Source organism: Austrofundulus limnaeus, unplaced genomic scaffold (genome assembly GCF_001266775.1).
Source record: "Austrofundulus limnaeus strain Quisiro unplaced genomic scaffold, Austrofundulus_limnaeus-1.0 Scaffold471, whole genome shotgun sequence".
NCBI classification, from domain to species: Eukaryota; Metazoa; Chordata; class Actinopteri; order Cyprinodontiformes; family Rivulidae; genus Austrofundulus; species Austrofundulus limnaeus.
Genome location: NW_013952873.1, coordinates 271,157 through 295,548, shown reverse-complemented (window position 1 = coordinate 295,548; position 24,392 = coordinate 271,157). Strand labels below are relative to the sequence as shown.

General features: G+C 38.7%; 1 protein-coding gene across 1 annotated transcript in view; it reads left to right on the top strand.

The window, feature by feature from the left end:
* Window positions 1-24,392, top strand: part of swap70b (switching B cell complex subunit SWAP70b) — a gene marked incomplete at its 3' end in the record, with an annotated part of 48,686 nt that extends 24,294 nt beyond the window's left edge. Inside the window, 9 exon segments of the mRNA XM_014025377.1 lie at window positions 7,002-7,229; window positions 11,547-11,693; window positions 11,842-11,950; window positions 12,576-12,757; window positions 18,157-18,264; window positions 19,044-19,210; window positions 20,238-20,436; window positions 21,868-21,964; window positions 23,827-24,392. Of these exon segments, the coding sequence (XP_013880831.1) occupies window positions 7,002-7,229; window positions 11,547-11,693; window positions 11,842-11,950; window positions 12,576-12,757; window positions 18,157-18,264; window positions 19,044-19,210; window positions 20,238-20,436; window positions 21,868-21,964; window positions 23,827-23,945 (1,356 nt within the window).

Below are 24,392 nucleotides of genomic sequence, written 5' to 3'. Positions count from 1 at the left end.
GACTGGAGGAGCCTCTTAAAACCACAGCATTTTTGTCCAAAACTAGTATATGTCACACCAACAAACAAATACTGTCACTTTCTCCTGAAAGATTTGTTGAAGTATTTTTATCCAGAGTGAGTCTCCTGTAGGTTTTTGAATAAAGATGTAAATTTTACTTACTTTTATACCTTGTACACTTTTGGGAATATTCACAAAAGTATTAAAATCAGTTTCAGGTTAGAGAATGTGAATACTTACTGGATAAAACTAATTTATAGATCAGTCAGATAAAGAAAAATACACGAAGGGAAATTGTGAAATTTTCAGCCCTTTTCAGATGTCAAAAAGATTTAGACTAAAATCGTCAGATCTCAAGAGGTTAATATAATTTAATACAAAGACCCATCATAAACAGTTCTGCACACTGCACATGTACCTGGTTTTTGCTCCACTTTCCTGCTTCCTCTCATCATCTTCCTCATTCTCCTTCCCATTTTCAATCTCCTCCTCCTCCTCACCCTGCTCATCTGTCCCTTCCTCTTCACTTCTGTGATTGACATCCACCTCCATGACTAACTGGACTTTTCAGCTGCTAATAACAATAAATAGCAACAACACATTGTATGGCACTTTTGTAAATAATTCAATGCAAATAGGCCTACAACATGAGGAAAGTTAGTGATCAGACTCATTGCAATGTAGCCAATTTTCTTGAGCAAAAATAGTTTTGATGAAATGTGCCTTTTTCTGGTCAGTACTTAGGCTCATGGACTGATTTTAATTTTTGTTGATAAAGCAGGTAAAAGATTTCTGCACATATGGTGAAACATTTCTGTTAGGCTTAGTTTAATGTTCTGTGAACCATGAACACATTGAGAAACATACAGTATCTGAATGATAGGACATACTGTATAAACAGTGTTTGCTAACCTGTACTCCTGCTGCTAGGTCCTGTCTCATCACTGCTTCTCTTACTTTGGTCCCTCCATCATGGGAAAGTTCTGTTAATTTGGCGCATTTGGCTACATTTTGCATTAACCTTTTCTTTTTCCCTTCCTTTACTGCTCCATCCATCTCTTTCTCCTTTCTTTTCGACAGGTTTCACCTTTTGTTTCAAAAGCTGCTCGCATTGAATGTTTAACTATCTCACTGGCTGAGCCCGCGTGGGCGGTGCGGCCGCACCATCCAATCATATCTATGCATCCAGCGGCCGTACCGCCCACGCGGCTTCTGAGCCGCAGCAGCGTTTTATGAGGTTGATAAAAACAAATCAAACGTACCGGCCGATTCGGCCTGGAGCTGATCGGCCATTCGGGAATCCTCCCGAATGTCCCTATTGCCACCACGCCCCTGAACCCTTCTATCAAACTAGAATGGACCGCTCTGGGAACTGAAGGTGGGGGCGGGTCAGTACGCTCTCTGAACATCCAATCAAAGGACATGAAAATGCTGACATCATCGAATGCTTGCTAGATGGTCCTGGTGTCGTCAACTCAAAATCTGATTGGTTAAAGCAACAGTTTCATTACCACATGCCTTCACTGTTGATTAAAGGCCTTAAGGCAGATTTGTTTGACCATGGCAACACGATGGTTGAAATCTGATTGGATAAAAGCTCTAGGCTTTTTAAACATAGGCTACTGGAAGCTGCACAAACAGGAGAAAATCTATGAAATAAAGATAACAGAAAATTTAGAACAACTTATTACACATTAATCAATAGAAGAAAATGTATGAAAATGTAAGTTAGAGATTCTGTTTAGTCCAGCAGAGAAGGTCTTGCTGGCTCTGACAGCCCATCACTGTGTTTTATGAAATTAGCATAGGGGATTGCACTTACCTGCATGCAATACGCTGAAATCTTTTACTGTCTGCAGTGGTGTAATAAATACACACAGATTCTGTATTGACCACGACACTCAGTCATTAACCTTTCATTCCTGAGAAGTTTTTGCATCACTGTAAACTACAGACCTTGCAAATTGCTGAAAACAGCTGAAACAAAAACTAATGCTTAAAAATCCCTTCCATCAGTTTATGAAACCATGTGCTGGGTTTTGCAATCTGTTTCCTCAGTATTTAGATCATCTGCTTGCACAGTTTTGCTGACAGACATTGTTTTGTTTGAAAACCAGCATTAGTCAAATCTTGCTTTCAGAATTCGTAACATCTAAACAACCCACAAAATATCCTTGTTAATAACAGAAAAGCAAAAAATATTTTACGGCAAAAAATGAACCGAAATGAAGGATGAGCTTTTAGAAACCATCACAAAAGCAACGTAATGAAAAAAAAATTCTCCAGTATTATACAAACCTGACTTTTTCTAATTTACTTCTTTTTGGGTGTTTTACATTAGTTTTTAGTGAAAAAAAAAACACATATTGCAAATAAACACAACATTGTGACAAATCTATGTGCGTGATTTTTCTAAACTATGGGAACAGATTTTTTACAATCTTGTTTGTTATTTAAACTCCTGGCACCTGATGGGCTCCACAGAATAAGACCAGAACTATTTAATAATCATCTTTAAATGTTATACACATCATTGTTGGGTTTATGTCTAAATAAGATTGGCCTGTTCTGTTTTTACAGTGAGAACTATTGACTTTATACGATTATAAAAATCTAAATTCAGACACTTAAATTAAATGGTCGCAATGAGAGCTATATAGTAAAATGAGTAACAAGATGATTTGAAAGTTGAATTGTCTAGTTTTGACATCCATCCAAGTTGCAGATATCTAATTAGATGTTTTCTTTTTTCTGTTTCTGCTGCTCCCTTCTTCAGGGATCACCACAGGAAGCAAACTTTTACAAACAATTTGGCAAATGTTTTACATCAAATATCCATCCTGTAGCAACCTGGGCTTGAACCTGCAGCCTCAAGATCATGAGGCTGACCACCGAGATACAACAACCCCGATTAGGTGTTTTCATTATGTATTCATAAAATAATTTCAAAACATTCAGTTTTCAATGTTTTAGTAGCTTTCAGTGATGATTTCAGAACAACTAATTTAATTTGGGCCGTATAAACAAACGTTTTTACTATTTGCTGTCGAACTTTTCAATTAATCAGAGGTTATCTGCTTCCTGATCGAGCTGGGGAAATGTGTTTCAGAGCAAACATAAAGCATAAAGTGTTGCAGTGTCAGCTTTCACTTGTTGATCGCTGCTAGAGACAGACAGTATACTCATGCAGTTGTCAGTCAAGTTGTCATTATTTACTTGCTGCTCTAATAAATTCAGTGTTAAAAATTATATCGTAAATGTGAATTAAAGCAGGTATATTGAGATTTAAATTTAGGTCTGTTGTTGTTGACCCACTGTCACTGTTCAGTACTGTTAGCTGTGAAGTTCCCATCTGAAAGGAAAACAATCCAGTTTAATTTACAGGTTATTTTAAGCAGTAGCTAGATTCCTTGCCAAGTAGTTGAAAAGTCACACACACATGCTCTGAATGAACACAGTTAGCTCGTTAGTTTGAACTTCTGACTTCACTTCTCTGTTTTCAAATGAGCTTTTGTTTGTTTGTTCTAAATCAGAAGTAATTTTACACCAACAGAAATCCAAGATAATGTAGCTGATGCATGCTAAATGTAGTGTTTCAACAGTTAGCCAGATGAAACATCAGTTGCCCAAGAACAGAAAGGGAAGTTTCCAACTTCCTGTTCTCTTATAATTGCTGGAAGATGTATTATTGAGTGTAACAAACAGAGGTGAGTCACGTGAAGATTGTTTGCAAAGTAACTGTAAATTTATAGGCTTCATTCATTTCACGAGAGATGAATAGTGGGAAAAACAGAAATACTGTATATCGACAGATAGTTTGAAATAAACAGCTGCGTAATCTGATGTGAAATTATTCAGTTCAATTTAGCTTATTTATTTAACTAAAATTATCTCAGGGCACTGCACAAAAACACTCATATACATTATAAAGTGCCAGTTAGCAAACGCTATCTAAGGAAGCCAGCAGATTGTGTTAAATCTTCACTTTATCATAATCTCCAATCCTGAGCAGCACATTGGTTTCAGTGGAAAGGAAAAACTCACTTTTAACAGGAAATGAGATGACGAAAGAGAGAAGAAAAACATTTGTTAATGGTAGAAATAAGTAAAGATACAAACATGAAATTGTCTCTTGTTGATGTAGTTGCGTGACAAAAAATGCGTCATTTTGTTCTCAGAGTAGCTTTGCCTGCACTTTCTCGACACAAGGACCAGGACAAACTCTTTCTCAAAGAAATATGTATTAATTATTGTGTTGATTGTGTAAAAAAGCACTTGTACAGCATTGATGTCATTTTGTTTCAACTACTCCACTTGTTGTGTCTGTGCAAGCAACATAGATAGTTTTGAGGAGCAGTTGTACTGGGCTGTCAGTACATACAGAGTTGTGGGCAGATTCAGATAGCAGATGCAGGGACAAAGGTGTGACAGGTTCTCCCACTGCAGCACACATCAAGCAGTCAAAATCGTCACAAACAGCATGGCTGTCGAAGTGGATGCTTGTTTTTTAGTTGACAGTGGAGGAGTTGTAGGAGAAAGATTTGGCATTTGTGTTGTTAACCAAGGAGAGGCACAATTTTATAAATCACTACTGTTTACAACAGATGGTGTGGGAACATGACCCTATTTAGGCCGGCCAAGGTGCACTCCCTCATCACAGCCACAGCTGCCAGGGGGAGGTGCTCTCAGTCAGCACAGTTGTGTAGAGCCAAGCTGTTTCTTCCATGTGCAAAAACTCTAATCTCTTTCCACAAATTTGTTTTTAAGTTTTGTCCTGATGCATCTCTATAATCCAGGTAGAAAAAAAAAGTTGAGTAGGAATCTAGACGGGTTCTTCTTTGCTGAAAACATTTTGTCTCTTCTCCAACTGACTTCTTCGTCTGAGGAGTTACAGTAAACTCAGGCTTATAAGCAGTACTTTCACATAGTAGATCGAAAAGTTAATGATGGCAATCAAAACTGGTTGTTCACATGCAAAAGAGGACCATCAGCCTAATGACTGATTGTTAGGACCCTGATTATCACTTGTTATTCACAGAGAGCTGACTCATACTTGCAATAGTTGCATTGTAAGACGGGGACAGTAGGACACAGAGACTCCACCCCTGTTTATCAACATTCAGTTTCACTTCACAAAGGTGTCTTCCTTTACTCCTCTCTCCTACTCAACTTAGACTTTATAAGTTTTATTTGATTTACTTTCCCATTTTTACGAGAACAGTTGTAATATTGGCTGTATTTTCTCCCAGTTTCTCTCAGCAGATGTTGCTCAGAGATCAGTAGCTACAGTATGTTTACATGGACATAAGTAATCGGATTAAATGGCTGTTCGGAATAAAAATGCATCATGTAAACAGCCCTTTCCGATTATTCTGATCTGATTGAACTCGATCCGAATGAATTTTTAATCCGAATGAGTGGGGTGGGTTTTGCCGATTGATAATCGGAATGACGTTCATGTAAACACTTAATCAGATCATCTTATTCTGGTTGTAGAAAACTGACATGAGTGCACAGGTCTTCTGACTTTATCCACCCGGTTCTGCTCTTTAGAGGAGGCGGGACAGCAACACTAGTTTCCAGCTGCGCTGCGCCGCGCAGAACTTTTCCTCCACGCTCTCTCAACAGATGAAAAAGGAGACAAATAGCAGACATTGCTTCGCAAAAAGAAAAAGAAAAAAAGCACATATTCCTTCATCTGCAGCTCAACCGAGGACTAATGACATCTCTACCATTATTAAAAGCTGACACGGGTCCGTCCTGAGTGCACAGAAGAGCTTTGTTTACATTTGCAACACGGAAGTAGAGCTGAAAGTTTACAACACTGCGCATGTCTGGACTTTTATTCAGTCCGGTGCATGTAAACACTTTACATGATCGGATTGTGTCCATGTAAACAGTACATTCGGATTATTTAATCTGAATACAGTACATTTCAATCCGATCAAAAAAAATTTGTGCATGTAAACATAGCTAATGTCTGCAACCACTTTACATAAACACCCATTGAGTTCTGAGATATGAGGATAGGCTTTTTTATTTACTATAAATCAGGCTTTAAAAGGTAGACAAATGACCTTTTTGCACTGCAAGGCCCAGCCCGGTTCGACCTGGGCCAGCCTGGCTTCAAACCCGGGTTCATTGTGTTTGTGTTAGCCCTTCTGGCAGTTCCATCCCGCCCCTGACACCCATGGTTCTATCTGGGCCATTCTGATGAGAATAACTTTTTATGAATCGTTTCCAGCGACTAACTTTTTTTCCTTGAGTTTAACTACACAACAACAGTAGCGAGCTACCACACAACAGCAATAAGGTAACATTAGCTACCATTAGCCTACTATCCTCTGTCGTCCTGCCCTCTTATCTTAACGTTGTACTGCTGGATGGTCCGGTACAACCTTCAGTACTATTCCTTTGGGTTTGATGTAGTCCGTTAATTGTTGTGAGACAAATGAAATAACATAAGATTTGCGTGTGTTCAATATTATGGTCCTGCCCACATCAAGACAGCTCTCTGCTCAATGCAAACACAACCGGGGCTGAGGTAGAGTAAAGCTGTGCCGACTGGAGTGGAGGCTGGCCAAGCCTTACATTGCAAAAACCTTTAGTGCCAGCCTTACAGGAAGAAATTAGAAGTTGGTTCCACAAAAGAGGATCCTGATAATTGAAAGTGTTGCCTCCCATTCAACTTGTAAAAACTCTTGGAGCCACACGTAAACCTGCAGTCTGACAGCAAAGTGCTGTGTTTTATAAATATGGAACAATATGATCAATATAAAATGGAGCTCGGTTGTTAAAAGTTTTGTATGATAGAAGATTTTAAATGCTATTCAGAATTTGACAGAGATCAAGGGAAGAGAAGCTAAAACTGGAGAAATATCTTTCCTATTAACTCTCTTCTCATGTAGTACATAACATTATCTGTATGTATTTGTGGGAACTTTTGTAGTTTTATGTTTTTATTTGAATGAATCTAATTAAAATCGTGCCCTCTCACACAGATCGAGTACTTCTTGCGTAAGCTGACGGAGGCGATGGGGGGAAGCTGGGTGGAGGAGCGCTTCGAGGACTACAAGCTGCAGCTGAGCTTAAAGCAGCAGTGTCTGAATGTCTGGGAGCTCATCCTTCTGGTGGGCTCGGGCCACTTCAGTAAGGGCATGGACAAGCAGACGCTGTCTATGGGCATCAACGAGGTCTACCAGGAGCTTATCCTGGATGTACTGAAACAGGTAAGCAACACCTCTGTACAGACAGAACCATGACTAAACAAACTCCACTGGTTTACGGTCTGTTCTTCAGTCATATCTGTATTCTTTACAGCAGTTAGATATTTTAGATCTAAACACAAAACTAAGAACAACACTGATTTTAAAATTCTAAACATTTATACTGTATACAGTATTTATACATTTGTTCCATGATGAGATCTATTATGGTGTGGCGCTGTCTTGGTGTCTGGACAATTTCTTGTCTGAGCTCTAAATTTTAACATAAAAATGTCAAACTGAACAGCTGGAAACCTCATGGGTCAAGGTTGATCCTTACTGATTCCAAAGGTCGGTCAAGTCTACATGTGACCCCTTTGTAAAAACCTTGTCTGTGCTCCAGCTTGGTGTCCCAGTAACAAAGCAATGGGAAACCCTTTGTTCCCTAGATTGTGACTTTCTGTCCATCCATTAAAAAGTAAACAGTAATTTTTCCATGACGTAACTCCATAAATATTTAGGATAAAAAACATTTTCAGACTATGACTCCACACTTTTTCTCTTAAGACCACTTTCATCAAAGAAATGTTGAGTGGTATTCCTAAAGTCTACGACTCTGATCACAAAATGGTTTGGGTAGACTGGTGGTCATCAACAGGTAAGCTCTTCAAATTAGAGGTGCACTGATAAATCAGCCAGCCGATTTATGAGAGCTGATTTCCTTACATTTGGGGAATCAGAGATCGGCCAATTCTTAGATAAGAGTGGTGAAGATCGGTGGAGAAGATTAGCTTTTCTACCTCCACAAAGGACTTAAAATCAGCCACCATCCTCTTTTGTTTTGCTCTGCTCTGAGCACTCCCTAACATCCAGTTGAAACAAGTTTGTATTGTTTCAAGCGCATTGTTCAAAGTATTTCAGTAAAATAAAATTTGAACACTGAAGTTGTATTGTGACTTTATAACATCTGACAATGTCAGCCATTAAAAAAATCGGCATCGGCCAAAATCGGAATCGGCGGATCAGACTTTTCAAAGATTGGAGACCAGAGATCAGCAAGAAAACTGGAATCGGTGCACCCCTACTTCAAATTGCAACAGTTTTTTAATTAATACCATGGACAACTTCATTGTGAATTAAATTAACTTTTCACCCCACCATTGGTGGTACATAATACCTTCAAAAAACAAACAAAAAAAAACAAACAAAAAAAGAAATAACTATTCCACAGCAGATGAGGATGACTAAACCTGATGATTTATAGCCAGTTAGAAGGCCCACTCTTGTGTCACTTATGTGGGTGTGTGATGAAAATTGTATAGTTTGCCTAGCTTACCAGCTGCTGAGACCACATCTTGTGCATTGTCCCGATCCAGAACTAGTTCTTACAGCATTGCACATTGAACATTTTATGACTGGCCAGTTCTTTTGTAAGTGTTTTTGTTTATGTAAAGTGGCTGCAGTGATCTAAACTCTGAGCAACGTCATCAGCAGGCCCAGGCTGTGGTAAAATACAGTCAACATTATAACTGATGGATTAAAACTACCTGGGGTGGGCAAGTTAGTGGCACGTTTATGCACCCATCTGTTGCAAACTGTGGTGAAAGACCAGTTCTTTCTACTCCTGATCATGTTTTGCCCAACTTTGTCCACTGAAACAGTGTTTTCTAATGCTGGGAGCAAAACTAAAATAAAACAAATATTAGTATTAGTTGATTATGTTTTTTTAAAATGTCTTTTAAGCTGTGATTGTATCTTTTAATCAGCAATAAGTGGGGTCAAGAAGAGTTTCTTAAATTTTACTTTACATATTGAAAGCTGTAGAGTTTGGGAATCACAGTTCTAAAACATCAGATTGTTGCTACAACAACGAGCAGCTTGGGATATTTTCAGATTGAGATATGTACTTCCCTAAAGCTGATATTCAAAGATAGTCAAAACCGTTTGTCACAAGTCTGAAAATAAATGTTGTACAGTGGAAGTGTGAAACCTCACATATAAAGAGTACTAAGAGCTTGAGTTTGCTTCATTGTGATCAGAGTTTGACTGACTACGAATCAACAGTGTCTGCCTCTGCAATCAATAAATGATGAATCAGACATGTTTACTACACTTACATGTCTGTAATACATCTGATAGTCAACCTTTAACCAGAAGGTCACCAGTTCGATCCTCCGTTCCAGCTGTCTCAGTTGTTGTGTCCTTGGGCAAGACACTTCACCCCTAATGCCTCTGATGTGTGTCCCATCAGTGTATGAATGTAATTAGCACTGATTAGTCTCCATAGATGATTGTACATGTTAGCTTTGTAGGAGATCTAGTAGAGTGCAGTGTGAATGGGTAAATGAGGGCACAGACAGATTATAGTGTGAAGAGCTTTGAGTATCCTGGTTGGGTAGAAACAAGTACAGTCCATTTACCATTTTAACCTTTTTTTCCTCTCTACTGCCTTCCCTTATCTTACTTGCTTTGCTGCTTGGGAGCCTCCTCTATGTTTTCATCTGAAACCAGAAATTATGGATTATAGATTTTATTTTTATGGATTTGGTTAGCTGGCCTCTTAACGAAATCTTGGAACACATTTTCATCCATGGGAGGACATGTCAAAGGTGGGACCTCTGTTCGACTGGGACAACTAGCTGGATATATATTTGGATTCTGATCACTGGATTTCTACAGATTGGCTTGGTGGTCTCCTGGTGTTCTGTCAAACAGTGTTGGTGGCTGTTCAGGCCATTTCCTGGCTGCCTGACCAATATGAAGTATTGATGTGCTATCAGCACTCAGACTCAAGCCCTGTGCAAGCTGGAACTTGGTCTGCAAGCAGTTCTTGCTGAGGATCGTGGGCCAGCTGAGGTCCATGGATTTTGTTGGTGAGATGGAATTGGTCTTGGAGAAGTTGATAGCTCGGCTCGGCGGGATTGCCCATACTATTTTGTCTGATTGGATTTGCCACATTGGGATGTACCAGCAGACGTTAAGGCAGATGGAAAATGATTATTGTCTGCCTGACTGAAAACATTTATTTGTGATTACTGATTCAGCATCCCCCTACATGGCCTTGAAGGGCCATGTAGGGGGATGCTGAATCAGTAATCACTCCCTCCTCCCTCCCACACTCCTGTCTGTGATCTGGTTCCTGTAGGCAAGCTGAAGGCCACACAGAATGAGCAATCAACATTCTGAACTATGGCTGGGCAGGTTGACTAGATTCTTCGGGCTTATACTTCAGATATTCACACAAGTGCATACAACAATCATGGCTTCAGATAAGCACCCCTTAAACTCACTTACTTCTCTGGCTAATAAATGTGCTCTTGCTCTGCAGAGGTTTTTTTTTGTACAAATACCATAGTGTGTCACATTTTGTGGACATAATATGATGTTATTGTTTTTTCCCCTCATCTATCCTTATGTGGTATTTAGTTTTTCTTTTAAGAGTAGCACCTCCTCATGATCTTTCATAATGATGATCCTTGCTCAGTGCATGGGTCTATGGCTGCATGACCTGGGGACACCTGTTCTACGTTTGGTTATGTTCTGTCTTCTTGTGAATGGGTGTTCTGAACTGTAATTTCATTGTGCTTTGTACAATGACAATAAAAGCTTATCTTATCTTATCTTATCGTATCGTATCGTATCGTATCGTATCGTATCGTATCGTATCTTATCTTATCTTATCTTATCTTATCTTATCTTATCTTATCTTATCTTATCTTATCTTATCTTATCTNATCTTATCTTATCTTATCTTATCTTATCTTATCTTATCTTATCTTATCTTATCTTATCTTATCTTATCTTATCTTATCTCAGACGGCCACTGTTTCTGACACATTGTGGGTTCCTACACTTCTTGGCCGAGGCACAGCCACAAAGAATCACCTGTGTCTCTTTGCTGTTTCTGCCTCCACAAGTGTTTTAATTGTTTTTGTAAGAGTTATTTGACTGCCTTTATAAGTTTTGTGGGAACAGTTGTAAAGATGGCTGTATTTTCAAGCAGCCTCAGCCTTCTGTTCCTCAGCAGAGCAGTTGAAGCGAACTGAGAGCGATGCAGTTCAGCTGCTTTTCAACATAAACATGCCAATGACGTTCTGACCAATCACACAATACTTGATGTATACCGGCATGAAAAAAGGTTTTGCTAGGCGCTTGAGCAAAGACGGGGGCTTTGGAGGAAATGTGAGAACAAAAAGACGTAATATTTGTCACGCATCTACAACAGAGAGAACAGAGCTTTGTATAAATTAAACTGAAAAGTTGAAAGCTGAAAATTTTCCAGTGATTGGGGGGAAAAGAAGCTTGACGTTTTTCTGAAAAACTCCTTGTTTGTCTTTGTAGGGATATATGATGAAGAAGGGACACAAGAGGAAGAACTGGACTGAACGCTGGTTTGTGCTGAAGCCCAACTGCATTTCCTACTACGTTGGTGAGGACCTCGCAGAGAAAAAAGGAGACATCTTGTTGGATGGAAGCTGCACCGTGGAGGCAAGAGACCAATGCTTTTACTGAACCTCTACAGCTGTTAAGTTATGCTAGACATCTTGAATTGTGCCATTATTGCATTTTCGTGCTAAATGTTTTGCTGCATTCTTCATTTTTGCATGTGACAACAGTGCATTTTTTTAAACTGCAGCCGTTACAAGATAAAGAAGGGAAAAAGTGCCTCTTCCTCATCAAGTCATCTCAAAAAACATTTGAAATCAGTGCATCGGAAAGGAAGAAGAAGCAGGAATGGATTCAGGGTGAGTCATTTATTAAGAGCGCCAATTCAGAAGAATTAAACAGCCTCAACACTACCTGTTATTCTCAACTCTTTCTGCAGCTTTTTGAAAACTCACACAAAAAAATGGGCAAAATCAAAATGGGCATGTCAGTCAAAAATAGTTAGACTTTTCACAGCAATAGACTTTTATCTGTAAACAAAGTTTGCAAAAATATGTAAAAAGCTTTCATACACCTAATAAAATTTTGGCAAAATATGTGAAAAACAGATATATGAAAAAACCAGGTCTTTTTGGGCACTACAGCTCATATATGAATTTTCATTTGTCTAAGGATCAGTTTTCATTGAAACTCAGAGAGGTTGTTTATCACAAAGAGACGGCCACTTACTTTTACATTTTTCTGTAAATGTTTATGTTTTTTGGGTTGGTATTTTATTTTTATTGTTGTTTCTTATATTTTATTTTTTACTTGGCTAAATGTTGTTGCTGATAAACTTTTTGGGATGGAAATATTTGACGGCTCTGATGTCTTTTTGTTGTATTTTGTGTATTGTACAGCACTTTGTGAAGTCATTTCTAAGAAAAGTGCTTCATAAATAAAATTTTACTTACTTCTTGTGCCTCCTCCATGAATTCCTCATAGCTATTCAGACTGCCGTCAACCTGCTGCGTCAGGGCCGGCCGGCGCCGCACCACGACGCCCGACAGAAGCGCCGAGAGCTACGGCTGAAGCAGCAGGCTGAACAGGAGGAGCTGGAGCTGAGGATGAGGGAGCTGCAGACAGCCAATGAGGCCAAACAACTTGAGCTGGAGAACATGAGGAAGGTAGGAGGAAAACGCACATCATGTTCGGTCAGATCGAGTCTTTCACAGCTGGAAATGAATCATAGATATAAAAAATAGAAAATCCCAAGACAACCACAAAAATGATCTGCTGAAAGAAATGTTGAACTGAAACTGCAACTTGATGGATATATAGTTTTAAAAAGGAACTTGGACTTTGAGGTCATTATGACAGAGCTTTATATCTTCGTTGGAAAGAATGTGTGAATGCATTAGGAGCAAAGTACAACCATGGAAAACAGTTGTGTATAGCAGAAGTGCAAACAAAAGCTGTTTTTTCATTGTCCAGTCCACCACATCTACTTGCCTCTACACAGTTTTGGTTCATTTGAGTCCTGCCTTGATGTGGGCGGGATCACAGTTTGCTGCTCAGGACTTCTGCAACGTAATTTTCAATCAAAGGAAACAAACAACACAGCAATGGGCAAATAAGTAAAATGCAATCACAAAACATTCACCATTCTATTGCATGGTTTTCAGAAATTCTCTGTCCCATTCGAAGCCACCTTTTGTCAGCCAGTCAGAGCACATTAGCAAAAAGTTTATGGTTAATTGTGACATATTGCCAATACCGATTAATATGATAATCAATAGATGACAATTGCGTTTGTTTGTTTTTAGCTCTAGATCAGTTACCCTGTATTCTAACATTTTACTTACAAATCTTCAGTCAAACTAACTTCTTTATTTTATCTGGTTGAAATTAGCCTGGCCCTTGCCTTCCTACGCAGCTCCGCTCAATTCTAGTTTCGCTTCTCTGCTCCGTCTGGGACTTCTCCCATTGACAGGGATTTTGCTGGCAGATTTTTAGCCGAACCAATCAGAGAACAGAACATCAATTTTCTGCACAGTGTCTGCTTGTAGTTTATTTTACCTGGGCCAATCAACAAACAGAAGGCGGGGTTTTGAATGACATCGATTTTCTGCGCAGTGTCTGCTAGTTATTTTAGCATACAGCAGTGGAGGAAGTGAATGAAGCCAGTCTGTGTTGATAAGGCTTCCAAAATTAAATTAAATTTGTCTGACAAAGCAGCAGCTCTCATTTACAGTCGTCTCGTTCGGCTCGGTACTTCTCTCCTCTCAGTAGGATTGTTTGCAGCGTTCGCGATTTCCGGTTAGCTTCTTAGCTTAGCCTCCTTCACAGCGACACACACACTTCAGCAGAGGCCACGCCTCCTGCAAGAATCGCTTCTCTATAGCAGCGAGCCCAGACCCTCTGTACGAAGCAAAGTGAAGGACAAGGGTCTGGTTTTTACCAGGCTAAGTTAAAATGGTAAACTGTGGATTCTGCAGTGTGCCGCGGCTCGTGTTATCTGCTTATTTGCTGCTCAGTTGGCTGGTTGTGTCATGGATTTATGGCTGGGTGGATTTGTTTCCACTGTTTGGAGGAGGAGAGTTTGCTGAAACCAACATAGCCTCCATCTAGGGCTTGGCGGTATGACCTCAAATTCATATTGCGGTACAAATTGAATCCCATCACGGTAACAGTATATCGCGGTAGAAAATTATCATAAAAAGCAAAGATAATGTAATTTTTAGAGCATTTATTTTGCAGAAAACTGTAATCATAATCAAACCCAGCATTTTTGCTGTAGTGCAAATGACCATAACAGAAGTATAAAATAATGTTTTGTATATTTGCAAAATGGTTTCAATAACAAACAAAAAGATTTCTCAAATTTTCAACATTATCAAAATAAAGTGGATGTTATAATCAGTACTTCAAGTAAAATGAGTAATTTGGACATAAAAAAAGTCTAAGTTGGCAGAAGTTGTCTAAAATGTTAAAGTGTGACAGGACCTTAAGCTGCACATAGTCCTGTCCTAAAACAATTTCAGATAACTGGAATGTAAGTGTGGTGAAGACAAATAAATGCAATATCTGCCTGCCATACATGAGCTTCTGCCTGCTGAACTAACCCGCTGCTGCTCTGCTGCACTCTCTCAGAACAGAAGCACATGTTACGTTAGCAAGATGGATTTATGACTGAACAAACATCCACATCTATCTCTGTGGGTAACATTACATAAAAAAACAGTTTTGTTCTCCAACAACTTGATTGTGAAAAAAACTAAGGTTGTTAAAGCTTTGTGTAGTGGGAGGGAGGGAGGAAATGATCCCGCAACATGACGTAACTTTTCTACAGCGGGAGAGGCAAATTTTGAGGATTTATTCTCTCTATACGTGTTTTAAAATGCTATTTCTTCATTTATTTTCAGAATTTTTCAAACTCCTCCTGCTCAGTTGTCTCTGCACTTGCAAAAACTTGATTTGACTCAATTTTTTCTTATTTCAAGAATCTTACCAAGTAAAGTTTACTTACTCCGTTGGCAGAAATGTTGGACTTAATTTGAGTCAAATTTTCTGACCAACAAGACAAATAATCTTACACATTCTGAAAACAAGAGTATTATTCTTACGCAATCAGTTCTTGTTTAGTAAATCAGCCTCGAAACAAGATCAAAAAGACTTTTTGGCTGGATATAAGATTTTAAAACTTGTTTAGGTGGACACCAATTCAGCAGCATTCCTCAGAGGTGAGATCACAGTTCCAAATGACTGAATTAAAATTCACAGGTTGTCACTCTCTTGAATACAACCACATGGTTGTGTTTTTGTACAACTGAAGTAGGTCACCTAAAAACTGGTGGTCAGCACTCTGACAATAGATCAGCCTCACCCTGCAGCCGATTAGGTCCTCCCACTCACTGAATACAGACTGAACGACGGGGGAGGAGAGGTGACGTCACTTGAAACGAGTTTTTCTTGTAAATCTTCCTAAACCAGTCAGCGTCCTGTCTGTGGAGGCTGCTGATTTGATTGGCTGAATACTGATGATGGGAAAAAGCTGGTGTCGTTTTATATTTTTAGCTTTGGACATTTCAGAGGGACATGTTGGTCTGAAGAAAGAATTGAGTGGAGGATAAAAATCGAGGGAAACCGTAATGAATGAAAACAAAAACCTGGTTAAAGGATAATTTGTCATCCCATTTGGGGGTTTTGTCTTTATTACTTTTATTTTTATTTATCATACGACACATCTAAATAAAAATACACGCACAGTTTTTTTATTCTGTGTGTGTGTGCATGCTTTGTGTATCAGCACTGTTTACAGCCTACTGAAGACAGATGAGCGAAAGTTGGAGGTACATGAAACTTGTTTTATTTTGCTTCAACAAAAGCAGGATCACTATAATACAGCTAAGTTTTTTTGAACAGTTTTTCTTATCTTTTTATTTATAAAACCCCAATTCCAATGAAGTTGGGACGTTGTGTGAAACATAAATAAAAACAGAATACAATGATTTAAAAATCCTTTATATTCAATACACTACAAAGACAAGATATTTAATGTTCAAATGGATAAACTTTTTTGTTTTTTTGAAAATATTCACTCATTTTCAATTTGATGCCTGAAACATGTGCAGATAAAAAATTACTAATTCCCACAATGACTCGTACATGAGGAAACAGTTTTGTCTTTGTGTGAGTCAACAATCCTGGACTACAAACAATCCAGCCTTGATGTGCCAGACTCTGTCTCACATAGTTTCTTACATGAATGAACAATGAACACATACACACAAGTTTGTATTTCTATCCCTATAAGGACCGTGTACTGACTACCATTAGTTTCTGTAGCCCTGACCCCCCAATGGCATTTGAACTATGTTAATGGGCCCCATTAGAAGCAGTGGGTCCCCACAAAGTAGTATATTTAGTAAAAATGGGCCAAGGTAACAAATACTAGATCTCTCAAAGTTCTGACTCACACTGTTGTTAGGAGTAAACTGTTGAATTTTGCAGACAGTTCACAGCTGGGTAACCAGTCCCAGGTTACATTCCAGTCTGGTCCTCTTATCTCTTTTTACATTTACGCTTTAAATGTTTAATGTCTACATTCACACACATCATCAACAATCTAAAGCACCTGTATTTATTTAATTTGACATGGTAAAATATAGATATTTTTTATATTTTTTTAAAATATAAACTTGGTTTAAAACATGCAGACAATCTAAAGAATGATGATTTCTTTATATTAGGACAGAATATCAGCATGAAGATGTAAAAGTATGGTCAAAGCCTGATATAAAGAGGTAAAACTCCTGTTTTTTAATTTAAGGAACTGTGATGACAGTTCAGTATTTTGTTCACACAGATTTACAATTCGTTCCCTCAGTTTAGCAGAACGTAGGCACAGATTTGGAATAACATTGGTGTCTTTAGGCAGCAGGTGCTGGTTAGTTTCTTCAGTTTGGATGAGGAAACAGTCAATAAACAACTTCTTCAGTTTGCTAAACAAAGTTTCCACTCAACTGAGTGGAGTAAATGTTTTACACAGTAACGTAAGTACACCTCTTTATATTTACTGATTGAATGAAACCACTTGATTTAACTAAGTAAATTCAACAATTATTTTTTGAGTGAATCAACACTGTAAGTGCAACATTAAGCTGTAATCTTCAACATTAATAAAATAGTCTGTGTGTTCTCCTAAATCACATCCAGCTTTTCTGAATCAGACATATTTTTTTTACTGCCACTAACGGTTAAATTAGAAACAAGGCAGGCTTGCATATTTTTGTAGAATCTTTAGCCTTGTTCCTAAGACTCACTTTGAACAGGGATAAATCAACTAAAATGTATATTGCTGTAAAACCCTAGAGAGCAAATTCAGTGTAAATGAAAATACAGCATAAAGTATGACAAATAAAACAGATAAGACTTACATATACTTAAGATATTTAAAATAATACCAAATACCAAAACCAGTGAAAAAAATCAGTATCACCTTTCTATTTACTAGTACAGCAGGAATGTGTTTTTTTTAAATAAAAAATACTGACAAGACTGACTTTTTCATAGAGGCATGAATTCAAGTGATCCGGTGAGGTATGAGGAAAAGCTTAAACCATTTATAGGCTAATAATTAGGTAGAAGGCAATATGGACTAGGCTCTATTTATTTATTTTACTTATTTATTTTTTGCTTATATTTGAACAGTACTTTGTGTTCATTTAATTTTTTTCTGAATGTAAAGTTTCGATGCACCACAGGAGCATCTCACCTAGAAGTCTCTCAATTTGCCCGTGAAATCTTCACTAAAATGTCTCCAGTATTTGATTACAAAACTCATTTTTGGTATTAGAATTTCTGTTCTCACCCTTTGTGTCTGACGTTTTTTTTAGCTGAAGTTATTGGTTGCAATGTCTTCAAGGTTGATATTGCTCCTGAGATTATACGGCTAAACCTTTTTCCATCTTCCACGTTTTGTTTCAAGTTTCTTAACTTGTGCTTCTTCACCTGTCGGTGGAAAAGCTTTTCTTTTTATAAATAAGTATTGTAAAGTAGTATTTTCTGTGTGTGTGTGTGCTAGGCTCTGGAGGAGGCAGCAGCCAACGCAGCAGAAGAAGAAAGAAAACGTCTTCAGACCCACACTGAACTGCAGGACCGCTACAGGATAGAACTGGAGAGAGAAAAACTGGTGCGTCGCTCAGAACCACTTTCACTGAATTATTACATCAGAACCAGAGGCGGAGCAAGAGCTACTTTCATACAACATCTTCACTTACAAAGTATTGCAGTATTATTGTTGAACGTGTAACCGACAGGGTAAATTACCTAAGAAACATGATCCACAGATCAGCTACATGAAAATGTAGTTTTGTAGTTAGGAGTAGGGCTGGGTATCATAGCAAAGTACATGGCAGGCGTAAATACCGGTAAGCATTTTACAAGAGGAACTATTTTGTGGGGTGAATGAATATTGTTTTAGGCTGCCATTATGGATGAGCCGCGCCTGATCAGATTTGTAACAGAAAGAAAGCTGCATGATTTACAAGATGGTAATAAAAGCTGCTCTGATGTTTGGTTTACAGATGGTGACTCTTAATGAAAACACAGTAGGGGGCAGCGATGAACGTGTTCAAAATGAACGGGATTAGAAAAAAGTTTATCAGAGATCAGCTATGTGGGACTGTTTGAAGAGAAAGTTAGAGAGTCAAGAAAAAAAGCTTATTAGTGCTCATTTGCTCTGAATCGTGAACTGCTGAGTGCAGTGTGCATGTGGTGAACCATCAGATTGATCTTTATCTACCTGACTTATGCTCGTTCTCTGCTTAGCTGTTTAACAAAACAAAAGCTTTAATGTTGATTAGATGCTTTATTGAATTTAACAACTTTCAGCAGGTGAGTTTGTCGCCTGGATTTACACAGTAAATAGAACAACCTGCACCAAACTACATTTTGTTCCTTGTTTGACAGGTACGACAGGAGATGGAGGAGCAGGTGGCCCAGAAGTCCACTGAGCTGGACCAGTACCTGCAGAGGGTCCATGAGCTGGAGGACATGTATCACCAGCTGGAGGACGCTCTGGAGGAGGAAAGGCGCGCCAGACAGGATGAGGAAACCGTCCGTAAGCTGCAGGCACGGTCAGTCATGAGTTGGAGGAGAAAATATCCTCACAGTCAATATGAAGGATTGATTTTTATTTTCCCATCGTAACTAACACAGGCGGACATAATAAAGTGTTTTATTGCTAAACTGTTAGTTTACCATCAGTTAATGTTAATCTGCTTCTCAGTTTTCTTGATGCAAGTTTCATAAAGTATTAGACATTTATTCTTCTCACCACAGGCCACAGCATTTCCTCCCTCAGCCTTCCTTCCTCTCTGCTGACGTTAACGTTACACCTCACAATCAGCTGACCAGGGAACAGTGTGTTGACATGTGTTTCATTCACTCCACTGCTGTCTAAACTTGAAGTTTAGTAACAAGCTGCTTTTACTTAAAGTTATTTCAATTTTTTTTAGGTTGCTGTTAAATTTGTGGCGTCACATATAGTTTCTTAATGAATATATTTGACCTCATGAGGTTGGAGAGGCTGAGGTCGTCTCTGTGACTGAGAGGAGCTCTGCAGGAGCAGGACAGTGGGATCAGGATCAACCTGACCTGCTTATTTGTTTTATCAGTGGCAACGTTGTAGCTCTTGATGGAATCTGCTCAGCCACGATGTTGAGCTTTTATTACATTGATGCAGTATTGCAGCAACTGCAAACTAAATGAAATATTTAATCATTTAATTTTTGAGGTCACTATTTATGTGTGAACAAGTTTGAGATTTTGTGTTGATAAAGTGCATTAAAACATTTACATGCATGTCAGTGTTAAAACTACAGCGCCACCTGCTGTCACTCTCAGTAAACTACTGATGTCCACTTCATTTTTTTTATAGCTGAGAACATGTTGAATGAATCTTTTACAGATTTTGGATATGTGTTAGGTTTGACATACGGTTGAATGAAGGCGTGTTTGCTGTTCATACAGCTGTTGTTTGGCTGCTGTCATTACACCCAACACACCTGTACAGAGACCATACCTGCTGACAGCGAGAGAGGCCTGCACAGCGATGTGTATGACACTACAGCTTGTACTGACTCGTGTCTGTGCGTGGACCAGGTTGCTTGAAGAGGAGGCCATGAAGAGAGCAGAGCTGGAGCAGATCCACCTGCGGCAGCAGCGGGCCATCTCAGAAACGGAGGCAGAGAAACAGGAGCTGGAGAAGGAGCGTCTGGCCAAGGAGAGCGCCCTGCAGGCTGCCATGAAACAACTGGAGGTCCTGGAGCTAGAGAGACAAGGAGCGCTGGAGCAGTACCAAGTCAGTTTATTTTTAATCTATAACCAGAACCTTAAATATGCCTTATTGCAGAGCTCTTCAACATCTGGGTCACAACCCCTAGTGGGGTCGCAGAGGTACTGCAGGGGGTCATAAAAATCCTATTTTTTTAAATACTTTCTTTCATCAAAGTTATATCTTGAACACACATTATTGTGAATCCAACATGTAAACAATTGATAGAGGCATGAAATAATGTATTTCAGTATAAAATGTCATGCAGCCTTGTCATGTTTGCTCTGTCAGGTTCACAGTATTTAGCTGAAAGCTTATTAGTGCAGTAATCTTTGCAATATTTATACAATACTGCAGCCCAGCAGTGAACAACAAATGTCAGCATACACTCATATATTACTATATTATACATATATGTGATCCTTGCTTCAACTTGCCATCAGTTTGAGGGTCCCAGACTGAAAACTGTTGAAGACCCCTGCCTTATGGTAATTATTACAAAACACAGCGAAGCTGGGCTTCAGATGTTGAAGTGATAACACTAACTGTAGAAATCAGTGTTTGTTTAATTTTGAAATGGTTTATGAGCTGTTCCTTTTACACCATAGCTTGGATAAAGGAATAGCTAGAATGTTTAAAAAGGGGTTCTGTGGAAATGTTGTGAAGAATTAATATCTTACCTGTTGTAGGCACAGCTCTCTGCCTGTAGATTGCTTTCATCTTAAAACAACTCAAAGTTCAAAAAATGATAAGTGATTCAAATTATTTAAGTGAACAACCCCCATCAGATCTATTTTGCATGATTTGTACCAAAAGATATGTTGGTCTCATGTAGATTTCTTGTGTTTTTGACTAATTAAGAAGTACTACTTGAAAGAAAATCTGTAGATCTAATAAACTCTTACTTGTCAACAGCAGACTCTAACAAACTATGAATATAAAACGCAAACATCTCACTTGACAGAAATGAGGATTTTGTAGTGTTTAGTTAAATTTTTGTTCTTCGTTTTTATTTATCTGCTGTGTACAAACTCAAATTCAGTCAAATGAACGATGACACTCTTTACCCACTGCTGGAGATGTTTGCTGAGGAAATACAAATATGGAACAAGATAATTGGATTTATAAATGGTGCTTCTCTTTAGTTAACAATAGAAATACAAGATCATCCTCCTCCAACGCCTCCATTTTCAACAAAAAATGAACAGCCACGCTGTCCCTGTTGATTCTGACTCCACATGACGAGTGTTGCAGTGGGAGGTCTTTACCAGGACCTGTGGTTTCTTTTTGACAATGAATAGACCGTCTTCAAACACATCAGGGAGACAGCCAGATGTAAAACCAGATGTTTGTAACAGTGTGCACTATCTTAAAATATTATCAGGAAAATAAATTATTTTTAAAAGTCATCATTTTCTGATGTGATTTGTTTTTACTTTATTTCCATGGATGAATCAGACGGTGATGAAGAAGCTGGAAGATGCAGCGAACAACACAAAGTCATGGAAACACAAAGTGGCTCATCAAGAAGGCTTATTACGGCTCATACAGCCAGGTAATGACCCGCTGCTGTCTTTCTGCACTTTTATCATTAAAAAGCACTTAAAGACATTAAAAAACTATTTAGTATCAAGTTTAGTTCTTTTAGGGTTTCACTTCATTTCTTTTCTTTCATCTTCAGCTGTTATTCAATAATTTTGCCTATTTCACTTATGCTGCATTCACAACGAACATGTTTTCACTGTCAAAAACGCATTTAATGCTTCAAGTTGGACGTTCGTGCACTTTGAGGTCAAACGCTTGTCAAAATTGCTCTAGAGGCTCTAGGTGGGTCGGGAAGTACCTCTTGGTTGTGTTCCTCTGCCAGTCACTGTTTAATGGTGGATGAAATTAAGAAAGTGGTTCTGCTTTATTTACTGAGAGCAAGAGAACGCCGTGCTCACCAGATAATTCATAATTAATTCACCAGGTAATTCAGAGGCGTTCTGAGTTTGGTGAGTTTCAGCACCTAGGAGCTGACGAGGCTCGCTTTCAGAACTATTTTTGACCCAAGCTCGGTTTGACGACCCACTGACCCATGTCGGTGCTGATATCTCCTGCCAGGAGACCATCTACGGGCACTCGATTTCAGCTAAAGCGCTCCTGTCCATCTATCTCAGGTTAGTGGACAGCATTCAGGAGACGGTCCCATCAGAGAATGTACCTCTACGTCACACAGTGGAGTTTCTCTGATTGGTTGATGCTCCGCATTGAGCTGCAGAAGTTCAGCTTTTCCATCTCCAGTGTCTGACGCTATGGATGCATACCAATTGTTCAAAACGCGCCGTGCTAGATGAGCCGCAGCACTTCCTGACACTCCTTAACGTGCATCCACCATAAACTTTGCATGTAAACCTGACGCTCAAAATTTGGTCGGTGTGAACGCAGCATAACTTATTGCAAGTTTTAACAAAGAACTCTAATTAGAAAATAGAGGCAGTAACTCCTCCAATATTTAGGACAGAAAACAGACCATGGTGCCACATCAGATCTTATAACTCTGACAACTTACTGACAGGTGCATTATGTTCTGATGACTGGAGAAATTATGTAAAAATCACAGTTAAACAAGGTGATCAGAAATGAGTACAGACATGTTGGGAACTAATTCAAGCTGAAAATGTCTCATCAAAGAACATCCATTGTTGATCAACACATTAGATCAATGGTTTACAAAGTTTATGGATCATGAAACATCAAGTGAGGGTCCCCAGATGATTTCCAGACATTAGTTTAAATAAAAATAAATTGCTAATGGAAAAGTTTCACCATGAATATTGCACCAATACAGTATAAGTCCTTGAAACCTAATAACTATGATGCTACTTTTATTCATTCATGATAATCATCATGAAGAAAAGTAGCATTGTAGCTATTAGGTTTGTTCATATTGTTATTTTGTCCATGTTTAACAGTTATTAGCTGAGTTTGTCATACTAAATGATAAAACTGGTTGTGACAAGAGTCATTTTAGCATCTTCCCTGGATAAATATCAACCAGGCTGTTTTCTTTAGATGCCCTTTTCCCCCTCAAAATACTGAAGTAATGATGTGAAAACGAGATTCTTACCACACCTTGTTTCATCATTTTGTAGCACTGTACCTGTAACATTGTGGTGTTCAATGATGGATGGTGGTTGTCACTATGAGTACTGCTTTTTACTAAAGAAGTGCAGCTTTTATTTAACTGATTTCTGTAAGAAAATGAGCTTTTCTGAAAAACAAATATATTATGCCGTTATCTTGAAAACAAGCTTTATGACTGAGGGGGTGAAATAAATTCTCAGTAAATCATGAAAATAAGTTTTATAAGCATGTCCTTTCACAGCTTCTGTAGACTGTGTCGCCGGGGAATAATCAGATGTTTGTCTTCTCCAGGCTCTAAGGGACCACAGAAGATCACAAACTGGGGTCCGGCAGCTTTCACTGACGCTGAGCTCAGTCTGCGGGAGAAGAAATGGCAGGAGATGAAGAACCAAGCTGCACATGCTCAGTAGAGCTGCTGCCAGCTCTTCAGCACACCACTAAAACAGGAGGAGCAGACAGGCCCGATGGGATATCTTGTGTTTGGTAACATCTATTTAGCAGCTGAAACAGAAACATGGTGGTCAGATCCTACAAACAAGTTTACTGAGATAATGAAGCATCTTTTCCTCATTGGGCATTAATTAAGATAACTATTATCTGTCATTAACCTTAGGTGTCAGCTGCGCAAAATCTGTCTCTGTTGATGTAAAGTCACTGAGCAGAGATTAATCACAGCTTCATATTGTGTTTTTACCAATTCCCATACAATAACCTGTTAAACAAGTGATAAAACTGAGAAAATAGTGGAATGAAAACAGCTTTGTTAGCTTTGAATAGCTTTTTGTTGCTAATTGTACTTTCAGTCACTGGTGTTTGTACAGTTAGGCAGCTAAAGATGTTTTTAACCACAAAATAAT